The sequence below is a fragment of the Sinocyclocheilus anshuiensis genome, unplaced genomic scaffold (assembly GCF_001515605.1).
Source record: "Sinocyclocheilus anshuiensis isolate Anshui unplaced genomic scaffold, SAMN03320099.WGS_v1.1 scaffold419, whole genome shotgun sequence".
Classification (NCBI taxonomy): Eukaryota; Metazoa; Chordata; class Actinopteri; order Cypriniformes; family Cyprinidae; genus Sinocyclocheilus; species Sinocyclocheilus anshuiensis.
In genome coordinates, this window is record NW_015548228.1 from 1,766,736 (window position 1) to 1,788,686 (window position 21,951).

The 21,951-nt window shown below is 35.2% G+C and overlaps 2 protein-coding genes across 2 annotated transcripts in view; one reads left to right on the top strand and one right to left on the bottom strand.

Moving 5' to 3' along the window:
- Positions 1-9,370, bottom strand: part of LOC107654531 (zinc finger protein 281-like) — a 15,943-nt gene extending 6,573 nt beyond the window's left edge. Inside the window, exons 1-4 of the mRNA XM_016441638.1 lie at positions 9,153-9,370; positions 3,116-3,657; positions 882-983; positions 624-747 (exon numbers count right to left, since the gene is read on the bottom strand). Of these exons, the coding sequence (XP_016297124.1) occupies positions 624-747; positions 882-983; positions 3,116-3,562 (673 nt within the window). The 5' untranslated portion in view covers positions 3,563-3,657; positions 9,153-9,370. The remainder of the gene's footprint in view (positions 1-623; positions 748-881; positions 984-3,115; positions 3,658-9,152) is intronic.
- Positions 9,371-15,394: 6,024 nt separating this feature from the next.
- LOC107654469 (G protein-activated inward rectifier potassium channel 1-like) overlaps positions 15,395-21,951 on the top strand; it is a 30,655-nt gene continuing 24,098 nt past the window's right edge. The window contains exon 1 of the mRNA XM_016441538.1: positions 15,395-16,294. Within this exon, the coding sequence (XP_016297024.1) occupies positions 15,626-16,294 (669 nt within the window). The 5' untranslated portion in view covers positions 15,395-15,625. The remainder of the gene's footprint in view (positions 16,295-21,951) is intronic.

Consider the following 21,951-nt stretch of genomic DNA (forward strand, 5'->3'; position numbering starts at 1 on the left):
ATATACATACACACACACACACACACACACACACACACACACATATATATATATATATATAAATATATATAAGGGCTGCCAAATTGATTAATCACATCCAAAATAAGTTTGTTTACATGATATGTGTGTACTGTGTATATTTATATGTATATTATATAAATACATACACATATATGTATATATTTAAGAAATATATGTAATAAATATTTATATCAATATTTATATAAATATATATATATATATATATATATATATTAGGGATGTGCGATATATATTGCCTGCGATAATATCGTAATTGTTGTTTTAACGATGTGCGATTTGTATATATATATATATATATATAGCTCTTTCGCAAACCTATTTTCATGATAAATCATTTTAAATCTTTAAGAAATGATTCAAACATTTTATCTAAGTAAGCAACGTCTTCGTGTAATACAAAAATAGTTTTGCACTTTTGTGAACTTGACAAACCAGCTATTTCAGAATGCAAGTACCCATAATCTCTACTTAATACTGGCTGTTAATCCTTGGAACAAATTGTTTGCGATGACACCGTGTGCACAGGCCAATCTCTACTAACATATGCACGCTCTTTTGTGTAAGTGTAAACGCATGCTGACCTGTGTGTATAAGCACATGTCGGCGTAAATGATAGGAGCTCCGGAACGCTGCATTGCAGTGCTCACAGATGTGCGGTTTGGAGTTTGGAGACAAGCTCCCTCCATCTGGATCCAGCATCATTGACTGCAGAGAAAACAATTTTCAGCATTAGACAACACTAATATTATTTTATGAAGGGAAATCCTTTTTAAATTTTAACAATAAGCATAGCAGTGAATAATGAATAAGTTTTATGTTAATGAAGTGTTTGTTTGCACCTTCGACTCTCCTCGTTTCCTCCGTGTCTTGCCCTCCTGTCCCTCGCCGTTTGACCTTCGACCTTTCCTCCCTGAGGATTCCTTTACCAGCCGTCCTGACAGCTGGAAGGATAACAAAGACAGAATGGGATTCGGAGCAGACTAAATAAAAGACCACAAAATCCCATTCATTCACACAACATTTGTGAAGCAAAAATCGTTTTTTCATTTTGTATGCATGGCATATTGAACCTCAAGTTGTGTGAATGAGAGACACTCTGTGCCTTGGATTTTTGGGGGGATTTTTTTTTTTTAACTGAAACCAACCCAGATACAAAAATCAGACACAACTCTATAATATGCACATACTAGATGAGAGACTAGTTTGAATATTAAAAGTATTGGCTAATGTGTATGTGGCAGAAGGCAAGTTGGAAAATCTATGAAAATTTATGAGCCTCTATATCTATCCCTGGAGAATCAATGACGCTTTCCCTTTTTCGCATCCATCTATGGAAAAACACCATGCTGATTATTGACCAGCTGCGCATCTGAATATTGTCTCACATTTGGGCAGTATAAAACAACAGATTGGCGAGAAACACGCACACAAAACTTATGTTGAATGGAGATTAAAATATGAATTGTCCATGTGACACTCATTGTCCTTCTGAAGGCTATGGCATATTTGACAAAAGAGAAAACTAGAGCGAGAAAGATATGAAATTTTAAATTGCACCCATGGCTAGCCAAAACAAATTTTACTCTTTGCTCTAGTCTGATGTCTTTAAAATTACCTCTCCTTTAACAGAAAAAAGCATGAGGAAGAGCAACTGGGATAGATTAAATCCAACCAACCAGAAAACAAAAGACAGAACAAAGACATCTTGCGTGTTACTTCTTGGCGTGCTGCTAGAAATAATCACGAATTAGCATGAGTCATCATTTTATTAATGTAATCACAGCTGCCTCTGGCTACTGCACAAAGACAGAGCCAGATGCAGTGTCTCAATGCTTCAGCCTGATTTCCTTTCAGTCGTCGGTGCGGATGAGATGATCAATAAACCCTTATAATGATTAAATGGTTCACTGCCCTTATAACCTCGGAAAGGACTTAATTATCACAGTATGAGAAGCAGAGGTGCTGTTTTGCATTTCCACACACACAACTGCATGGGTCCTGTTGCATTTGACCAAGTCAAACCCCTCAATCATGCACAGAAATGGGATGACATCACTGACAGGAAGGACAATTAATTTCTGTCCTACAGTAATATTGTGGAATCTGCTTTCAGCTCGGCTTGGGATAGAGACTTCCACGGACCTTAAACACAAACCTGGCTTAATTTAAGAATCTAGGGAATTTGGAAATTTAGATATCAAAAGAAAAAATAGCAAAAAAAAAAAAACAAAAAAAAAAACACCTATGCTCCCTAAAATTCAACAACCATTAGATTACTGATGCAGGACACCCACTACTAACACCATAAATCTTGAATCAATTAATTAATAAATAAATTTTTATAGGACTCTTGCTCAGGGTTGAGGCTGAAGGCCATTAGCTATATTATCTCTTAAATTCATAACTTGTGCTGTTATTGACTAGGGAAAACACTATGATGCCTTATTAAATAACTGAGACTATATTATAATCTCTGAAACTCTTTCTTTTATCACTTTCTTTAGTTTAGCACTAAAAGCTATGCAAGTGGAATAAAAAACAAAAACAAAAAAAACAATGACACTATAAACGGCACTGTTTATTTAAAAAAAATTATATTCCACTAAAACTCAAAAATGTTTTCCCTTGTGAGACATCTTTTCCTTTAATAGAATAACTACATTCTTAAAAAATAAGGTTCCAAAAGGCAATGCCATTGAAAAACCATAGAACCTTTTAGTGAACAGTTCCTCAAAGAACCATTCCTTTCCTTAGTGTGAAGAAAACTTTATAATCTAAAAGAACATTTTTCTATGGATATTCACAGGTTCCATTGATATTAAAGAACCTTTCACTTTCAGAGTGTAGTGATATTGAAAGTAGGGAAGTTCAGTAAAATATGGAATCTAGGAAATCACATAATGAGGGTGCATTACCTTTTAATAACAGCACAAATAATAAAAGCATTCCTTAGGGATGTAACGATTCACTCAACTCACGATTCGATTCGAGGTTTTGATTTCACGAGCATCCCTTGGTGTTACCAACCATCCTGTCCAAATATATTTTTACAGACAGACATGGGCACACTTACGTTTCCCAGACTGAGGTCGTGCACCACCAGGTTCTGATGGTTGCCCAGCGAGACCTCCAGCAACTCTCCTCCACATCGTACTCCAGTTCCAGCTCCACCACCCGGGTAGAGAGGCAGCCTGTAATCATGTTCAGAGACCTTCTCCTGTTTAATGCCCATGGCATGAACGTAATCTCCCATGCTTCCCATCATCCCTCCTATGCCACCTCCACCACCCATGCCTCCAGCACTCATCCCTCCTCCTCCACAGTCCGGCGAGTCCCTCTCCTTCTTCAAGATCATCTCGTGGGGCTGCAGGTCAGCCATAACGGTTTGACTGGCCAGCCGGGTGAAGCTAGTAACAGGGGGCAGGTGACTGAACATGAGCATGCCTGGACCAAAGCCTGGCTCCATGCCCCCGTTAGAGCGGAGGAACTCATTGCCAAGTTTGTCCTGGATCAGGCTCATGTTGAAGGGGCAGGGCTCAGAGTGTTATCACACTGACGCTGATGCTGGAACAGGGGCGACGGGGTCTGCTTCAATGCAAGGCCACCTCACTCATCCTAAAGACATTAAAAGAGACCAAATAATGATTTGACAGTCTTTACATACATGAAGTGCTCACAACTGTGTCTGATTAGCCAAGTAGCAACACAATTATTTTTAATACGTAATATACGGAGTAATAAATGAAAATAATTTTTACCTTTTTTTTTTTCCATTCACAAAATAATATAATAATATACAATAATACACAATACAGTTCAATACACTCACTAAAGATGCATTTCTTTTAAATATTGTGAAATATTACTACAATTTAAATGAACTGATACTTTAAAATTAGGGCTGGGTATCGATTCAGATGTTCCAATTCGATTCGATTTTCAAGCTCTCAATTCGATTCGATTTCCGATTCGATATTTGGTTTCAATTCTCGATTCGATTTGACTATATGAATGAATATAGATATAATACAAATCCTATATTTATAAAAAATGAACAGTGAACATAAGATTACAAATGGTTAATTAATAGGAAATTAAGAGCCACAAACCTGTATATTAAACACTGTTTATTTAAAAAGTAGCTTTATTTATCAAAAAGTAGCCTTCCCATTACGAGGTGATATTTGACTCCTCTAACTTTATTAAAATTATGTCGTCATCTTTTGTCAAATTCTTTAAAAAATTATATTTTATAAGCTTTTTAAAAATTGTAATTAAAACGACAGAATAAGAACAAGTAGAATAAGAAATATAAGTTACCAATCAAATTAAATCAGTATTAACAAAATTAATTTGTAGAGGTGGCACAGAAGAACACAAAAGTGGCTTGGTGTACTTTCAGACATTTAATGAGGCTCAGAAGTGGAATGAGTGCAATTAAATCCATAAATTCATGATGATATTAATGTTTTAAATATAAAATTTTGAATATAGAAATATTAAATGATTTAAATAACTGAAAAGATACTTTTAAAATGAAACAAACTGCCAGCAGGTGGCGGTAAGTCACTGATTTTTATAACTGAATCATTAATTCAATTGATTAATTTGAACAGCTGATTCATTCAGGAATGAATCAAGTGAGTCTTTATGAATGGGTAATCATGAATCACTGACTCACTAGATTCATTTAAAAAAATGAAGAGGTTGGAGTTATGTGACGGTGTGCAGTCGTGGGTCAGCAGAGGGAAGAGGAGGTAAAATTAAATGTATCCTTTAATGCATAATGAATAAAAGTATTATTATTTTTAAATTATACTTGACCCCAAACAGTATACACACACATATATATATACACAAAAACTAAATGTTTATATATAATAACATATATATATATATATATATATATGTGTATGTGTGCCATTCTACTCTAGATATCAGTGTCAGCAATTTAAGAATTAACATTACAAATTCAATCCTGTCATTATTTTCGTATTTCCTTATTATTTTAAAGCTACGTTGCTAAGAAGCAATAAAATCTTGGCAAAACAATAGAAAAGTTATAAAAGCTGAAAATTAAGTTTCAAAAGCTGCAAGAGTGTGAATGTGCCATGGACAACCACGTCAGCCATGTTAGTGCTAAGACTCTGACTGCATATTACATCCGAGTGCTTTTGTAATTTGGAAAGTTTTCATTTCAGGTCTTTGAGGCTCCTCAAAACCAGGTCACTGTGACAAATGTTTGTGTCAAAACTATGAAAACTTCATGATGCTTGCCAAATTCATGGAAATCGTGAAGCATGTGATGCAAGCAAGTGATGTGCAGATCTTTAAAAACAAACTTAGAAGCAGTAGCCGTATGCTCTTTTGATCCAGCTAATAAGTGCTTAACTGCAAATAGGTGCCCTAAGCATAATTGTATTGTTGTGCCCCCTCCCCAAAATATTATGGAAGTTAAAAAAAAACACCTACTATAAGGGTCAAAATAGAACTTTAATAAAATATAAAAGTAAATAACTAAATTGTAATTAAATTGTATTATTTACAATTTACAATTGTAGCTAGACAGTCGCATATGGCTATGATTTTACGAATACAGTTGTCTGATTGATTTTATAGTCCCAAGCATTCAGAAATGACACAAAAGAAAATTTTACTTTTTACAGTTTTACTTCGATAAAGCCAAGGATTAGTTTTTGTAAGGGTTGTGATGTCCACATGTTTTTGTTGAAGAAATTATAGAGGCAAGCATTTCTATCGCAAAAAGCTGGCCAAAATTAAAGATTAAGTGGATATTTGAATTAAATGTTTGGTCAATATTAAACAAGGATTTGATCATCTTGTAAGTGTTAAAACAGCCATTTGGCGCCCTTTGCAATAATGTACATAAATTGTTTATGTATTATGTATTTTAACAGTGTTATTCAATGAAACCATACGATTATTATTAATTAACCAATAATTGTTGCCTCATTGTTTTTATATAATGCATTTTATGACATTTTAAAGGTTGTTGATCGCCTAGGTCTGTTTTTATTACCAATAAAATATTAGGCCTATCTGAATTCTTCGTAAATTATTATTAGAAGTATCGAAACCATGGTTAATTTGTGGTTACCATTGCTACAAGAACCATGTTTTTTTTTTCGTAGTAAAATTATGGTTAATATTTGTAAGGGAACATGTTAACTCTGAGAGAATATTACGGCAGATGCGGAGGTGATATTATTACCGACATTAAAACACGTAATTAACTTCAACATCCAAAAAAGTTTCACAGGATTATAAACGTACCTAAAAGTGATGCACGGGCATCATCAGCCTTTTTTCTTTTTCTTGTCTCGGCGCCGGACTACTGATGTCTTTTCCCGGGCATAGTTGTTCATCAGTTATGATCATTTGCAGTCAGCCGCAAACATGAGGTGAGAGCGAGCGCGGATGCGAGAATGGTGCGTCACGTGTGCCTGTCTACTGCGTTCACCGTAAAACGCATTTTTTATAATTATGTATATATGTTCATGTTTATATTTTTATTTACGTGTATGTTAATTAATATAGAACGAAAGTTGTTGTTTTTTTTTGAGCAAATGGGATGGTGCCCCCCTGGAAGTTGGTGCCCTACACAAACTGCGTACTCTGCATATAGGGAGCGGCGGTACTGAATGTGACAATGTGATACGTGCGACAAACATCTTCCCAAATTCGTAATGAGAATCATTTATAAATCTGCATCCTGCGGGTTTCTGCCAAAATAAAAGTCGAGCAAAAGCAACAACTCCATCAACATTCATAAATGTTAGCATTGTAATTTTACTGTTGTTCTGTAAAATAAAATAAAAAGTAAGACAATAATAATGATAATAATAATTACCCTACAACAGCTCTATTAATACATGTATTATAACATTCACACATGGTGGTCAAATTGGGATCTGTAATATATTCTAATGTTTTAAAAGAAGTCTCTTCTGCTCAGCAAGGCTGCCTTTATTTGTACAGTAAAAAAACACATGCCTGATTCAAGTCTCAAAAATTGCCAAAAAATATTTTACTAATTTATTAATTTTAAGTTAAATTGTGCTTTGTTGGTATAATGTCTGCTAGAATGCTAAAAAACATGTTCAGTGTTAAGTAAATATTTTTAAATAGTTGTTTTGTAATTGATTTTTTATTTGAAAAGCAGGACAAAACAGTAAAAAGCACATTTTGGCTATTTAATTTATGCAATGGTGAAAAAAAAAATTGGCAAAATAGGCCTACATGGGGAAAAAAATGCGAAAAATCGTGTTCAGTATTCGGCCCAGTGTTTCATTTTGTTCGGCTTCGGCCAAGAATTTTTCTTTTGGTGCATCCCTAGAACAAACAAACCAAAAAACACTAAGACATTTCTCAAAATATCTTCTTTTATGTTACACCAAAGAAAGCAAGTCATACAGGTTTGGAACGACACGAGGGTGAGTAAATGATGACACTTTTCATTTTGGGTTGAACTATCCTTTTAACTGGAGCATTTTATTACTCATCATTGTCATTTAAAAATTAAATGGAATAAAATGACAAAAAAAGCTTCCCAATCAATTTATCATAGACCCCATAATAAAATACAGTGGTTTTACAATTGTAAATGAGAGCTGGTATTTTGCAGAAATGTTTCCATTTAAATTATGACGAGCACTGTAGAATAGTTTCCACGTCTCACTCAATGTGTGTGTGTGTGTGTGTGTGTGTGTGTGCGCGCACATTTGCCGAGGGTACATCGTGTTTCCGGGAAGTCAATGGTCAATTGCTCTTCTTTAGATTCCTGCACCATCCGATGATTCATACTAATTCATTTCCCCTTAAAAGGCTGCTGGATTGGATCTGAACCAGATGCTCTGGCATTAGTCAGAAACACGCCATCCGTGTCACTTCACATTCAAGGAAAAGATGAAGTCTAACCTCAAGAATCAATAGGAGCCCATTCAGGACATGGAGAGTTCATGTCCAACATTTAATTATTAGATTCAATACATGTCTATCTTTCTTGTGGTTCCACATTTGCTTATATAAAAAAAAATTTGAGGTGGAATATGGGTAATGTTAGTGGCAGGATTCACAGTATGGTTAGGTTAAGGGTGGGTTTAGGATTAACAATGCAATTACAGATGTAACCACATAAATTAATTACATATGTAATTACATTCAGGTGTTTTTATATAAATACAACCTAGAACATGTGTACGCAGTAAGAGCACTGTATCAAACGATTAATTTAAATGTTAGTACATAGCAGTAAAAGACACTTAATATAAAGTGGGTCCAAATATATCGTGGAATAAAGAAATGCGAAATAAAGGAACACTTTGTCCTAGTAGAGGCGTCTTTTATCTCGTATAACAGCACACAGCTCGCGTCTCTTTGTGTTGTGAGTGCGCGCAGACTGCACGCGACGCAGATGGTATGTAAATAGCTCGTGCATACGTTAGCCAACTGAGCTAGCTCATCAATCAGAAACATAAATCATTTATTTCACACACTCAAATCAAAGCGAGTCCCAACTCGGGACGCAGTGGCCACATTGGCCAGAAAAACAACACGACTCCGTGGCACGGGACCCTGAAGTCTATACTGTGGACGTGGGAGATTTAAGTTTTTGTTAGTAAGGCAGGACCGTTATGGTGGGATCCATATTAATAACTACATGCCGACTCACAAAGGGCCTCGCTGCTAACGCGCTAGCTATCGACGGCTAGCTAAGCGACGCTTAATAAATAAATTACACTTGCGAAGCGTAGAGCATGGAACGTGCACTCATATACTGACAAATATAATAAAAATATCTGCAATAATTAACTAAAAATCACTTTGCAAAGTCGAAATGTGCTTTTGTTTTACACAACAAGAAATGAAGACATATAGAATATGCACAATGGCACTGCTGCGAGAGCGACAGCGCTTACCCATGATAAACACCCCCATATAACTCCAACGAACAATTGATGCTCCGCGTCAAGCTACGCGGCTACATGCTACACTGCGTCGCTGCACTGCGCTTTGTTGTCTGCCCTGCTTGCGTGCGCCTCTCCGGCGCTTCAAACTTCACGTAAAGCTGATCTCAGGGTTTCGCTTACCAGTGCATGTCCACCGTTGACTCTCTCTGTGTGTGTATTTTCCCCCCTCGATCGTTTATTTTAATGTTCAGAGTCCAAACATTGTTCTCCTGCAGCTGCTGCGTTCCTCCATCTTGTCTGAGCGCGGGGAACTGTGGGTAGAGCCGACGGGTCCTGCGAGGAGACAGACGCTGTGATCCAGGGCATTGGAGCAGCGTCCGATAGTGAACTATCGCACAGAGGAACACACACTAGACCTAGTGGGCGCTATTGGGAAGATTTTCAACTCGGTTCACTTTTGCATTATAGATTGTATCAACGCACACATTAGCCACTGTGGACAATTCTCATAAATAGGCTACTTTTTTGGCAACTTTATCACATCCGTGCATTCACAGAAGAAGACGTCTGCATAGACTGCTATTCATATTTTTCTCTTTGAAAATCTATTCCCCATCTTATCTCAGACTGTGTTTGTCTCTCAGAAATATGGTGGTATCCCGTTGGGTCTTCCAAAATTAGGACACAGCACATCCTACCGTGTAATATGGCTCTCAAATTAATTAATAGGATGGCTGTGACACAATTCATTAGGCTAAAGAAAAAAAAACAATTCCTCAAATAGCCTCTTAATTAACTAGACTATCCTAATTGCAAGCAGAAACGGTGACCCTAAGACAAGATCCAGAGAGAAACAAAGGAGACAAAATAATAAAACAATACTAAACAAAATAAGCAAAAAATATATGTGTTGTGGAGAACAGAGGCATTGGTTTGTGAAAAACATTACCCAAATAGCTGACAATACCAGAACGATCAATTTAAAAAAAAAAAAAATTGAGGTCGCAATTTTGTATTAATTCATTAATAAGGAAGCATATGATTTTCAGAAAAACCTCAAACAATAGGCACAGGCATGAAGGTCCACCCCTAAATCTAACCATCAATAGGACATAAGCAGATTGTATGTAAACATACATATGAGATTTTAGATGAGTTTTGGTGAACTGACAGTTAGGATGAGGTTAGGAGTGGACCTTCATGCTTACTTTCCTAAACATTGTACTTTTCCATAGAAATCACCATACAAATGTATACAAAATCACCACCTTGTAAAATAGTAAATTTTTCTTATGAGATGGAGTTGGTTGCATTTCCTACAATAATTGTCTGTTTTATGACCCATTTAGTCCAGACTGAGAGAAATAATGGACATGATGAATAGACTGACACATACACTTTTAAAAATAAAGGTTTTAAATGTTATATTATTATGATAGTCTTTACACGTAGGAAAAAAAATAACCACTTTGGGTTCTCAGAACGACAGTAAACAGTTCTTTAATAAATTCTTAGAATATTATAATAATCAAAAGAACCTTTTGGCATTATAAAGAAACTTTTGTGCATTAAAGGTTCTTCATGGAACCATCAAAGCCAATAAAGAACCTTTATTTTTAAGTCTAAGATGATATATTTTATCCACTTTCCACAAAATGACAAACTATTGCAGCCAATATGTGTGTTTCTTTATTTTATAATTTGCTTTTTAAATGCCTGAAAAATTTATGCGGCATGACTGCATTTGTTGCAGTTTCAATATAGGGATAATAAATTCTTTCAATCTGAAAGTGTAGGATTTTTTCTTATTATTATGTGCAAGCTCGTGTTTATTTATTTCTCAATACCGGCATCTATGAAATCTCTCCCATCTCTGGACTGCTTAAATATGCATTGAACATTCTTTTCAGACGTTATAGTCTGACAATATTCTGTCATAGAGAAATCTGTGTGTTCATATGTATTTAATACTTCTCTGTATTAAATTCATTTGAAACATTATTATGACTAGAATCAGACAGTAGCTGCTATATGACCAACCACAACAAACTAATTATAGAAAGACCTTTAGGCTCCAGACTAATCTTATCACAGACTAATTGTTCTATTTTACATTAATTTATATGCAACAGAATTCAAAATAAAATGAAATATGCGATTATTACATATTTGATCAGAGGCTGTACTATGAGTAAAGTTTTTTTTTTTAAAGATTTATTCATGGGCTTTTTATGTCTTTTATTTGGACAGGACAGTATAGAGCTGACAGGAAAGTATAGGGTAGAGAGAGGGGTGTGGGATCGGCAAAGGACCACGAGACGGGATTCGAACTCAGGTCGCCGCGAGCGCAGTTGCGCATACTGCTGTATGTCGTTATTTTAATACAAATGTACTATTTTTTGCAGTCAAATGTTAAAGAAAATTATAATATTAAAAATAACGAGTGAAGACTAAACTAGTGCCTTTCTTAAAAATGGTTTCTTTGTACTCTATGTTTGGCTGCATTGTGTTGTAATAATTAGATAAACTAAAGGCCAAGTAGAGCTGTGGGTGTGCAGTGTGCGTTTTCACCTTTATGAGTTTACACTATTATTATTTTTTATTTATACATTATTATTATAATATTTATTTGTAATCAAATTCATAGCCTTATAAGATATATACAAGAAATGGAATAATAACAGCTTGCTTTATGTTTGTCAAATGTTTCCACTGTTGTAGCTATAGCTGTTGAATCTTCTTTTTAATTTTGAACATACGGCTCATGACTGGTATTTAAGAAAACTTGACAGGTCATGTGATATTATGTAGATGTCATCCATTCTTAGAGCTCATTCATAATTCAAGAGCTAGCATGTATCAATGTGCTCACTGTTTCCATCTCTGCCTTTCTCATTCTTTTTTTTTTCCTTCTCATTCTTTTTTTCATTTCCAAATATGAAGGGCAGTGTAACTGCATCTGGTGTTCTAATACTATATTATGTTGTTTATTTATCATGGAGAAGAATATATATCAATCCCAAACTTCTATGCATCATCCACATGGGGCCAGTGAGAATCTGTTCCTGTCAATCACCTAGCATAAAGAGACCCTGATTCTTTTCCAGCACTGTTTTCTTCACTGTTGTTTAGTTATGTGTGCTTGAGCCTTGGCTATTGGATCACACTATATATAATCAAAGACATGTTGAAATCAAAGCCAATAAAGAACCTTTATTTTTAAGTCTAAGATGATATATTTTATCCACTTTCCACAAAATGACAAACTATTGCAGCCAATATGTGTGTTTCTTTATTTTATAATTTGCTTTTTAAATGCCTGAAAAATTTATGCGGCATGACTGCATTTGTTGCAGTTTCAATATAGGGATAATAAATTCTTTCAATCTGAAAGTGTAGGATTTTTTCTTATTATTATGTGCAAGCTCGTGTTTATTTATTTCTCAATACCGGCATCTATGAAATCTCTCCCATCTCTGGACTGCTTAAATATGCATTGAACATTCTTTTCAGACGTTATAGTCTGACAATATTCTGTCATAGAGAAATCTGTGTGTTCATATGTATTTAATACTTCTCTGTATTAAATTCATTTGAAACATTATTATGACTAGAATCAGACAGTAGCTGCTATATGACCAACCACAACAAACTAATTATAGAAAGACCTTTAGGCTCCAGACTAATCTTATCACAGACTAATTGTTCTATTTTACATTAATTTATATGCAACAGAATTCAAAATAAAATGAAATATGCGATTATTACATATTTGATCAGAGGCTGTACTATGAGTAAAGTTTTTTTTTTTAAAGATTTATTCATGGGCTTTTTATGTCTTTTATTTGGACAGGACAGTATAGAGCTGACAGGAAAGTATAGGGTAGAGAGAGGGGTGTGGGATCGGCAAAGGACCACGAGACGGGATTCGAACTCAGGTCGCCGCGAGCGCAGTTGCGCATACTGCTGTATGTCGTTATTTTAATACAAATGTACTATTTTTTGCAGTCAAATGTTAAAGAAAATTATAATATTAAAAATAACGAGTGAAGACTAAACTAGTGCCTTTCTTAAAAATGGTTTCTTTGTACTCTATGTTTGGCTGCATTGTGTTGTAATAATTAGATAAACTAAAGGCCAAGTAGAGCTGTGGGTGTGCAGTGTGCGTTTTCACCTTTATGAGTTTACACTATTATTATTTTTTATTTATACATTATTATTATAATATTTATTTGTAATCAAATTCATAGCCTTATAAGATATATACAAGAAATGGAATAATAACAGCTTGCTTTATGTTTGTCAAATGTTTCCACTGTTGTAGCTATAGCTGTTGAATCTTCTTTTTAATTTTGAACATACGGCTCATGACTGGTATTTAAGAAAACTTGACAGGTCATGTGATATTATGTAGATGTCATCCATTCTTAGAGCTCATTCATAATTCAAGAGCTAGCATGTATCAATGTGCTCACTGTTTCCATCTCTGCCTTTCTCATTCTTTTTTTTTTCCTTCTCATTCTTTTTTTCATTTCCAAATATGAAGGGCAGTGTAACTGCATCTGGTGTTCTAATACTATATTATGTTGTTTATTTATCATGGAGAAGAATATATATCAATCCCAAACTTCTATGCATCATCCACATGGGGCCAGTGAGAATCTGTTCCTGTCAATCACCTAGCATAAAGAGACCCTGATTCTTTTCCAGCACTGTTTTCTTCACTGTTGTTTAGTTATGTGTGCTTGAGCCTTGGCTATTGGATCACACTATATATAATCAAAGACATGTTGAAACGATCACATAAATCATACACTCTATTATACTGTAGTTTGCATAGTAGCTGAAAATAAAACTAAATATTCTATAACAATGTTCATGGACACTCATAATAAACCTCCATAATAAAAATACCAGACACTGCTCCATATTTCATTACTGTTATAACTCATTTTCCTGATAAATGTGTTTAATAATGTTTTTAATCTAAGACAGAGACAAATACTCAGCACCTCCCCTAACAAGAGATATATTTTTTCCATCTGTGTTCAATATTCCTCAGAGCCAGAAGAGTTGTCATTATGAGGGACTATAATGATTTTTAATATAACACAATAAACATACTGGCCTGGTGGTCTGATGGCTGCCCGTGTATTTGAGATTCCCCAAAGGAGCAAACAGAGAGAGGAAGAGGATGCAGTTTCAAATTTCTCTGCAGTGAATAACTGCACAATAACCAAAAATAAGCATGCCATTAGACTGGTGGGAATATTATGTTCATGTGTCTCCACTGTTCAGAGCTATAAGTTACTACTTATATAAAAAATGACAGACAGTGCCGTTCTGTTAGCATTAACATCATCAGACTCAGCACTTTCTGACTAGGTGACTTTTTACACAATTCGTCAAAAGAGCACCATGTGAGGTAGGCCTAGATCAAATTTAGGAAAGGCTTTCTGTTAAACTAAGCATGATGTTACTGATGGCATTGTTTAGGCGCTTCAGTCATTTTGTTGAACCCTTTTCAAATAATCATCAAGAGAAAGAGCATTAAAAATAAATAAATACATAAATTTAGCTAAGGGTGCTATATGAGAATGAATGAATAATTGTGACTTTATATATTGAAAATAAATGCAAATGTAAATGTAAATGTATTATTATTATTATTATTATTATTATGTGCATTTCTAATAAGAATAAAAATAAATGTAAGAAAATCAGAAAAGGATGCTAAATTTCTTAAAGTTATAAAGTTATACAAAATATTTATTAGAAGAGTAAAAGAGAGAAATAATGATTTTATTTGATTTATTTTTTCTTTTATTAAGAATCATGACTTCCAGATCTTTTTGTTTTGACTTGCTTTGAGTTGACTTATAGGATTAAAATCTTGAATGAATGAATGAATGAATGAACGGCTATGCTTTGTTTGAGTGAATTGTGTACTCACGCATTTCAGTCAGCAGATGGCGCTGTTAGTTTGATCAATTGACTGCGGAATAGCGTTCAGTTTTGAAGGGCAATTATGGTTTTATTTTTGGCTTTAATCACAGAAAAAGACACTTTAATTTGTCGCCTATATTAATACCAACATGACGATACAAAGTAACGTGTCAGCTTTAACAGTACACCAAATTCGACTTAGTAGCGTATTGATTTCAACATTGGACTGGAAAACCAATCTTCTTCACAATGCTGGGGAACACACACGCACGCACGCACACACACACACACACACACACACACACACCCAAGCATCTTTTCCAGTGTAGGAAATAGTATTTCGCTCACCCAAGCCCCCCTCCTCCCACCCACTCTCTCTTCTCTCTTATTTTCCCGTTCATGCCATATTATGTGCAGAGGAGCACAGAGAACACAACCCGTGCATTTCACACGGACATCCAGAGAAGAAGAGAGACTAGTACAGAGATGCTACAGTAAACTGACATTATAGTAGCCACGCGTCTTCCTGACTGCATTTACAGTCCAGATTTACACGAGGGGAAAAATTTGGCAGCGAGACCTTGCCCTGCCTCGCGACCTTTTTTCATCTACTTTTGAAAGTGGAAAGGCACCAAAGCCATGCTACAGAGAAAGTAAGTTTCCTTTTTGTATTTTTAAGATAATAAACTCCCAAATGTGCTGAAGTTATGGCAGCGCTAAGGCGTAAATTTGGAGAGGACTACCAGGTGGTGAACACGAACAGAGGCTCGACTTTCCCGAGCGCGCCGGTCAAGAAGAAGCGCCAGCGGTTCGTGGACAAAAACGGACGCTGCAACGTCCAGCACGGGAATCTCGGCGGAGAGACCAGCCGCTATTTATCTGACCTATTCACTACTCTGGTGGACTTGAAGTGGCGCTGGAACCTTCTCATTTTCATCCTCACCTACACCATCGCCTGGCTGGTCATGGCCTCGATGTGGTGGATCATCGCGTATATAAGAGGGGACTTGAATCATGGCCATGATGCTTCGTACACTCCGTGCGTCGCCAATGTTTACAACTTCCCTTCGGCGTTCCTCTTTTTCATTGAAACCGAGGCGACCATTGGCTACGGTTACCGCTATATAACTGAAAAGTGCCCAGAGGGCATCATCCTGTTTCTGTTCCAGTCTCTGCTGGGCTCCATAGTAGACGCGTTCCTCATCGGCTGTATGTTCATTAAGATGTCCCAGCCCAAGAAGCGCGCGGAGACGCTCATGTTCAGTCAGGACGCGGTGATCTCACAGCGAGACGGAAAACTCTGCTTAATGTTCCGCGTGGGCAATCTGAGGAACAGCCATATGGTGTCCGCGCAAATCAGGTGTAAACTCATAAAGGTGAAAACACACAATGCACACCCACAGCTCTACGTGGCCTTTAGTTTATCTAATTATTACAACACAATGCAGCCAAACACAAAGAGTATAAAGAAGCCATTTTTAAGGAAGGCACTAGTTGTCTTCACTCGTTATTTTTAATATTATAATTTTCTTTAACATTTGACTGTATAAAAATAGTGCATTTATATTAAAAGCTGGCAGCTGTTTACAGAACATTATGGGATTGAGGTGACTCTATATTTCACAGTTCCAATTGTTCATTAAATTAGCTATATAATGTCAATTCCAACCTATTTAAGTATCCCAAAATTTACTCTCTAACAATGTTAGCAACAATAGCCTAATATAAAGACAGCATGCAAAATACCATTAGTAACACACATGATACTAAATTAATGCAATAAACTAAACGCCTAAAATACCATATCAAATACTCAAATATAATACAGAACAAAATGTAATTTAAAGACAAATAAGGTGCTTTATATATATATATTTTTTTACAATATTTTACTGACTTACAGTAAAGTGACTTACAGTTTACCTATGAACAGGATTTTACTAATTTGTTGTAAAATTACTTACTTTTTTTACACTGTATGGTTCAACAAGTTTTAGCTTGTCTTTAAATCACCAAGCTGTTTAAGAAATATTCCTTTACATTTCCATTCATTCATTCATACATTCATTCATTCACAGGTTTTTTTTGTTATGTGCCAAGATGCAATACTGGAATGACTTCTAGTTATTAATCCCACTATTCCCTAAGTATTTAATGTTGTTGTTGCTGTCAGTATATGTGCATAAATAGGTTACGGTGCAGTTTATTTATCTTTATTATTTTTATTTTACTTTAATTAACTTTAGCTATTTAGCAGTGTTGTATCATTAAGTTTGATCTATTTTAAGTTTTTTTTTGTTTTGTTTTGTTTTGTTTTGTTTTTTAAGAGTTATGTCTATTTTGGTATCTCTTTAAATATGTTATGTGATGTAGGTAAGGGAATCCCTTTTGACTGTCAGAAATTCAATGAGCTTTAGTGGTGCTTCACTATAGCAAAGTTTGTCTATGAAAAATAGTTAACACGGGTGGTGTGGCAGTGGTGGTGTTAACAAGTGGTGTGGCAGCATTGAACCGTAAACAGGATGTGCGTCAGTAGTGGAAATTCATATATTTAAACCAAGCTGACGATTTATTTCATATTGTGTAAAACATTGAACTTCAGAAATATCAGAAAGTACTTATAATATCAGAAAGTTATTATTTGCTTTTCTTTTTACCAGGAAAAGAGGAGGCTGCTTACAAATATTTTAATCATACTTTGCATTGATGAAATCAATAATGTAGGAATAACTAGTCTTGTCTGTTACTCACAGAAAGTTTAATACATTTTAAAAGAGTGGCATGATTCATTTCTTTCATATTGTCATTCTGTTTTTTGATGCAAGTGTATGTATGCCAGTATGAATATGTATAACTTTTAGGATTTAGCTACATCTTAAAATGCCCTATTGCTGGATCAGTCTGGTGTTCGCAAACCCCTGAGTGTCTTTAAGGGAAGTGCATGGGGTTTGTGAGTTGATAAAAAGCTAATAATTATTTAAATCATAAAAAATGAAATTAAAGAAAAAATGTAAAATAAAAACAATCCAAATAAAACTAAAAAAGAACTAATTTCTATGTTTACCTGCATGTCCTGTGACCATTAACCAACATGTTAAATTATTAAAATAGTAACTTTTAATTTTAATCATTGATATCAAGTTTCTCTGGAATGGTAGTCATAAGATCTGAATTTTTCCTCAGAAATGCGCTGTCGTCTTTCACAGAAAGCATACAGAGCAAAGATTTTTCAGAATAAGTGACAATCAAGGGACCTGTGAAATGTGATTTAGCAGAAAGTCAGTACAGCTGAGAATTCGAGGCGCATGGGTACGTACCCCTTTCACAACTGATTACCAGTTACATGAAAAGGCTTGAAATTGTATTATTGTAATCTCGACATGGACAGCCATTGTCACAGCTGAACAAGATGAGACTACAGTGACAAAAGGCTCAAATAAGAGAGTTTTACAGACGGCTAACTGTGTCCAACATCTGTCACTCGTAACCAGTGACATTTAAACCGACCTGCTCGCTAATTGGAAGGAGGTTCCACGTCAGCAACATTTTTCTCAGTTTTAGAGGGTTCGTTCCAAAATGCAAAGAGAAAAGACAATGTCTCTGGGTTTTGAGCTCATAAGCCTCTCTAAGACGCCTGTGGGAGCTGAGGTCACAGCCAGAGAGATGCCGGAAAATTTGCATTTGCACACATGTGAAGGAGGATTTTTTATGGCTTACAGCCTCAGGCAATACATTTCAGAGCCTTAGAAAATGTAGCAGAATAATTTACAGATGTGCATGTGAGAGCACTGCTAGAGCTGTACGAAATATATTCTGAGGGGGAGAGGTGTCACTTGTCAATGGAAGCTTTTTTCTAGAAGAAGATGCTTACATAACAGCTCTAATAGAAACATACTATGCGTTCTTACGCTGCACTTTGATGCTACTGTGTGAGTGTGTCTGTCTGTCTGCTGTTCCATATCAGCTCGGTCAACGGAAAGGCTTAAAATGAAATGAATAAGGCATGGAAAGTTGACACAAGGACGACACACTCACACAATAGGATTTCTTCCTAGTAACTGATAAATAGGACTGTCAGTCAAAGGCCGCTGATAAGGTGAACAAAGAGGTCAGTGTAATAGAACTGAACTTTTATGGCCCATATGCTTTGAAATTGTGTGATTATCTGAATCTATCCTGTATAATAATGTTAAAATAACTGATCTCAGCCTGCAGAACAATTATAGAGTTAAAGCCAGTGAATATTCTTCAAAGATATGGATGCATGACCTTTCAGGCCCACTCCAAAAATCTTTCGCAGAGCTCACACTAATTATCTAGTGCCAAGTGAATGCTGTGATTGATTAAGAGTCTTTGGTCAATGGCGTCTGACTTAATGAAGCAGACTGTCAGTTTAAGCTATGCTGAAGTTTTTCTCTCGATGAGAGAAGAAGAACAATGGGAATAGAGTATAAACATGGAAGGCAGAGTAAGTTAGTGAGAGATAGTGAAAGGTTTGCCAGAATGGTATAAGGCTGGGACGGCATCAGGGAACAAAAAAAAATAGACAGTGAGAGAAAGAGAACTGGACTTATTAGAAGTAAAAGGGTGGAAAATAAAGAAGCAGAAAACTGACTCAATAAAAAGAAGAGAGTGATGAAATGTGAACATAAATTGGAAAGAAGAAATCTCTCTCTCTCTCTCTCTCTCATATAACCCTAAATCTTTTCTCATCAGTATTTTTTCCTTGTGCTTCAGGGCTATTTAAGCAGCCAAGAGTTTTTTTAATCTTTAAAGTTCCCACAGCCAGAGCACCGAAGGTGTGGAATATGAATACAAAAATAACTTCCATAGTTCTCATAAAAAGTGTAGAAAAGAAGCGGTTACAGAACAACTATAATACACAAATATATAATAGAATAGAATAGAATAGAAATAGAAACTCATATTATTTTACATTAATAAATAATTATATATGTATGTATATATGTATGTATGTATGTATATATATATATATATATATATATATATATATATTAATAATAGTTCTAGCTGGATGTGCACTGGAGGGGCTTGCCTATACAATAACTGTTGAAGGAGGCTACTTGACACTTAAGAGCACTTAACATGCACCTATCTAAGCTGGCATTGCTTTCTGTGTTTTAATCACATACAAACCAGCTCTCACTCTCGCTCTCTCGCTCTCTCTCTCTCTCTCTCCATCCTGCCAATTTTTTTTGTTAAAGGCGGCATATCCAGTCCATTTAGATTCAGTCGCCCACACACGCTCACACACAGTCTCAGTCATTCCCAGGCACCTTTTGTCAGATCATGTCTCATCATGCCAGATAAAAAAAGCAGAAACATTTAATTGTGCTTTGATAATATTGATCATGCATTTATAATTTCAACTGTGAGATGCACACTTAAAGGGGCACACTTAAATGTTATAATTGAACATGAAGGTTTACAGTGGATCCAAGACATATGGTGTGGTGTTTTGTGAGAGTGTGTGTGTGTACTTGCTGTACATCATTCACTGGAGATGCAAATAACACACTAGAGATGGTCACACCAGACGGACCCTCTCATGGTTCATCTTATATTCTCTCTAATATGCAAACATAGAAACATTGCACTAACCCTAAAATTCTCATTTAAAGGGAGAGTCAACAAAAAAATTCTAAATGTCATTTACTCACTCTCATGGCATTGAAAACATCATGCTATATTTTATGTAAAATAATGACAGAATTACCTATCCCTGTAATACGTTTTGCTTGTTCTATTGCTAATTGCTCTTTCCATATCCTCTCATTTGAGAGAAGCATCGGCATATGAATTTTCAATTTTTCCCATCTTTTTATTGTATCTTCAGTTTCAAACAAATGAAGTGGTATCTATAACCTTCCTCTCACCTAATTCCAGTTCTGAGTCACTGTCTCTGTTGTTTGTGAATTGATGAACAGAGAATACAGAGAGAGGGTAGAGAGAAGAGAAAAAGGACAGATGAAAAGAGTTGAAAGATGAAAGGAGACAAAGATCGTTATCATAAAGGACAAAAAAAGAGAAAATACAAGGCATGAGTTGGGAAAGAGTGGGAGACAGAGATATAATTCAGCCTTGTGTTTCAGGAAGACACAAGAGCATTCTAATGCAACATGGTAGAAATGAGGTACAATGAATATCTCTCCGTCTTGTGTGAAGATCTGGGTTGAGTTGAGCAAGGAAACATGAGCAAGATGAGAGGACATTTGACACTTGAGAGTACCACAATATATATATATATATATATAATATAATATAATATACTGAACAAAATTATAGACGCAACACTTTTATTTTTGCCCCCATTTTTCATGAGCTGAACTCAGAGATCTAAGATTTTTTCTATGTACACAAAAGGCCTATTTCTCTCAAATATTGTTATAATTTTGTTCAGTGTATAATATAATAGCATAGAATAGAATAGAATAGAATAGAATAGTGGACACTTGATTATACCACAAAATGCATAGAATAGAATAGAATAGAATAGAATAGAATAGAATAGTGGACACTTGAGAGTACCACAATATGAATAGAATAGAATAGAGGACACTTGAGAGTACCACAATATGAATAGAATAGAATAGAATAGAATATTGGACACGAGTGTACCACAATATGTATAGAAAAGGATAGTATAGGATAGAATAGAATAATTAAATACAATAGAATAGAGGAGAAGACACTTGAGAGTATCACAAGGATAGAATAGAATAGATCATAATAGAATAGAATAGAATAGAATAGAATAGAATAGAATATATATTAACATGCTATTTATTCAAGTCAGGTTTTCCCAAACTAGTTCATGAAGGAATTGCAAAGGGTTTGTGAGCGGATGAAAGCCTAATAACACATAAACATGTAAAAATTAAATACATTTAAAAAAAGAAACACTTACTAAACAAAACATTTTATTTGTTTACCTGCATGTCATATAATCATTAACTACCATTAGAAAACCGTGAATATGTACATGTATTAAATTATTGAAATACTCAATTAT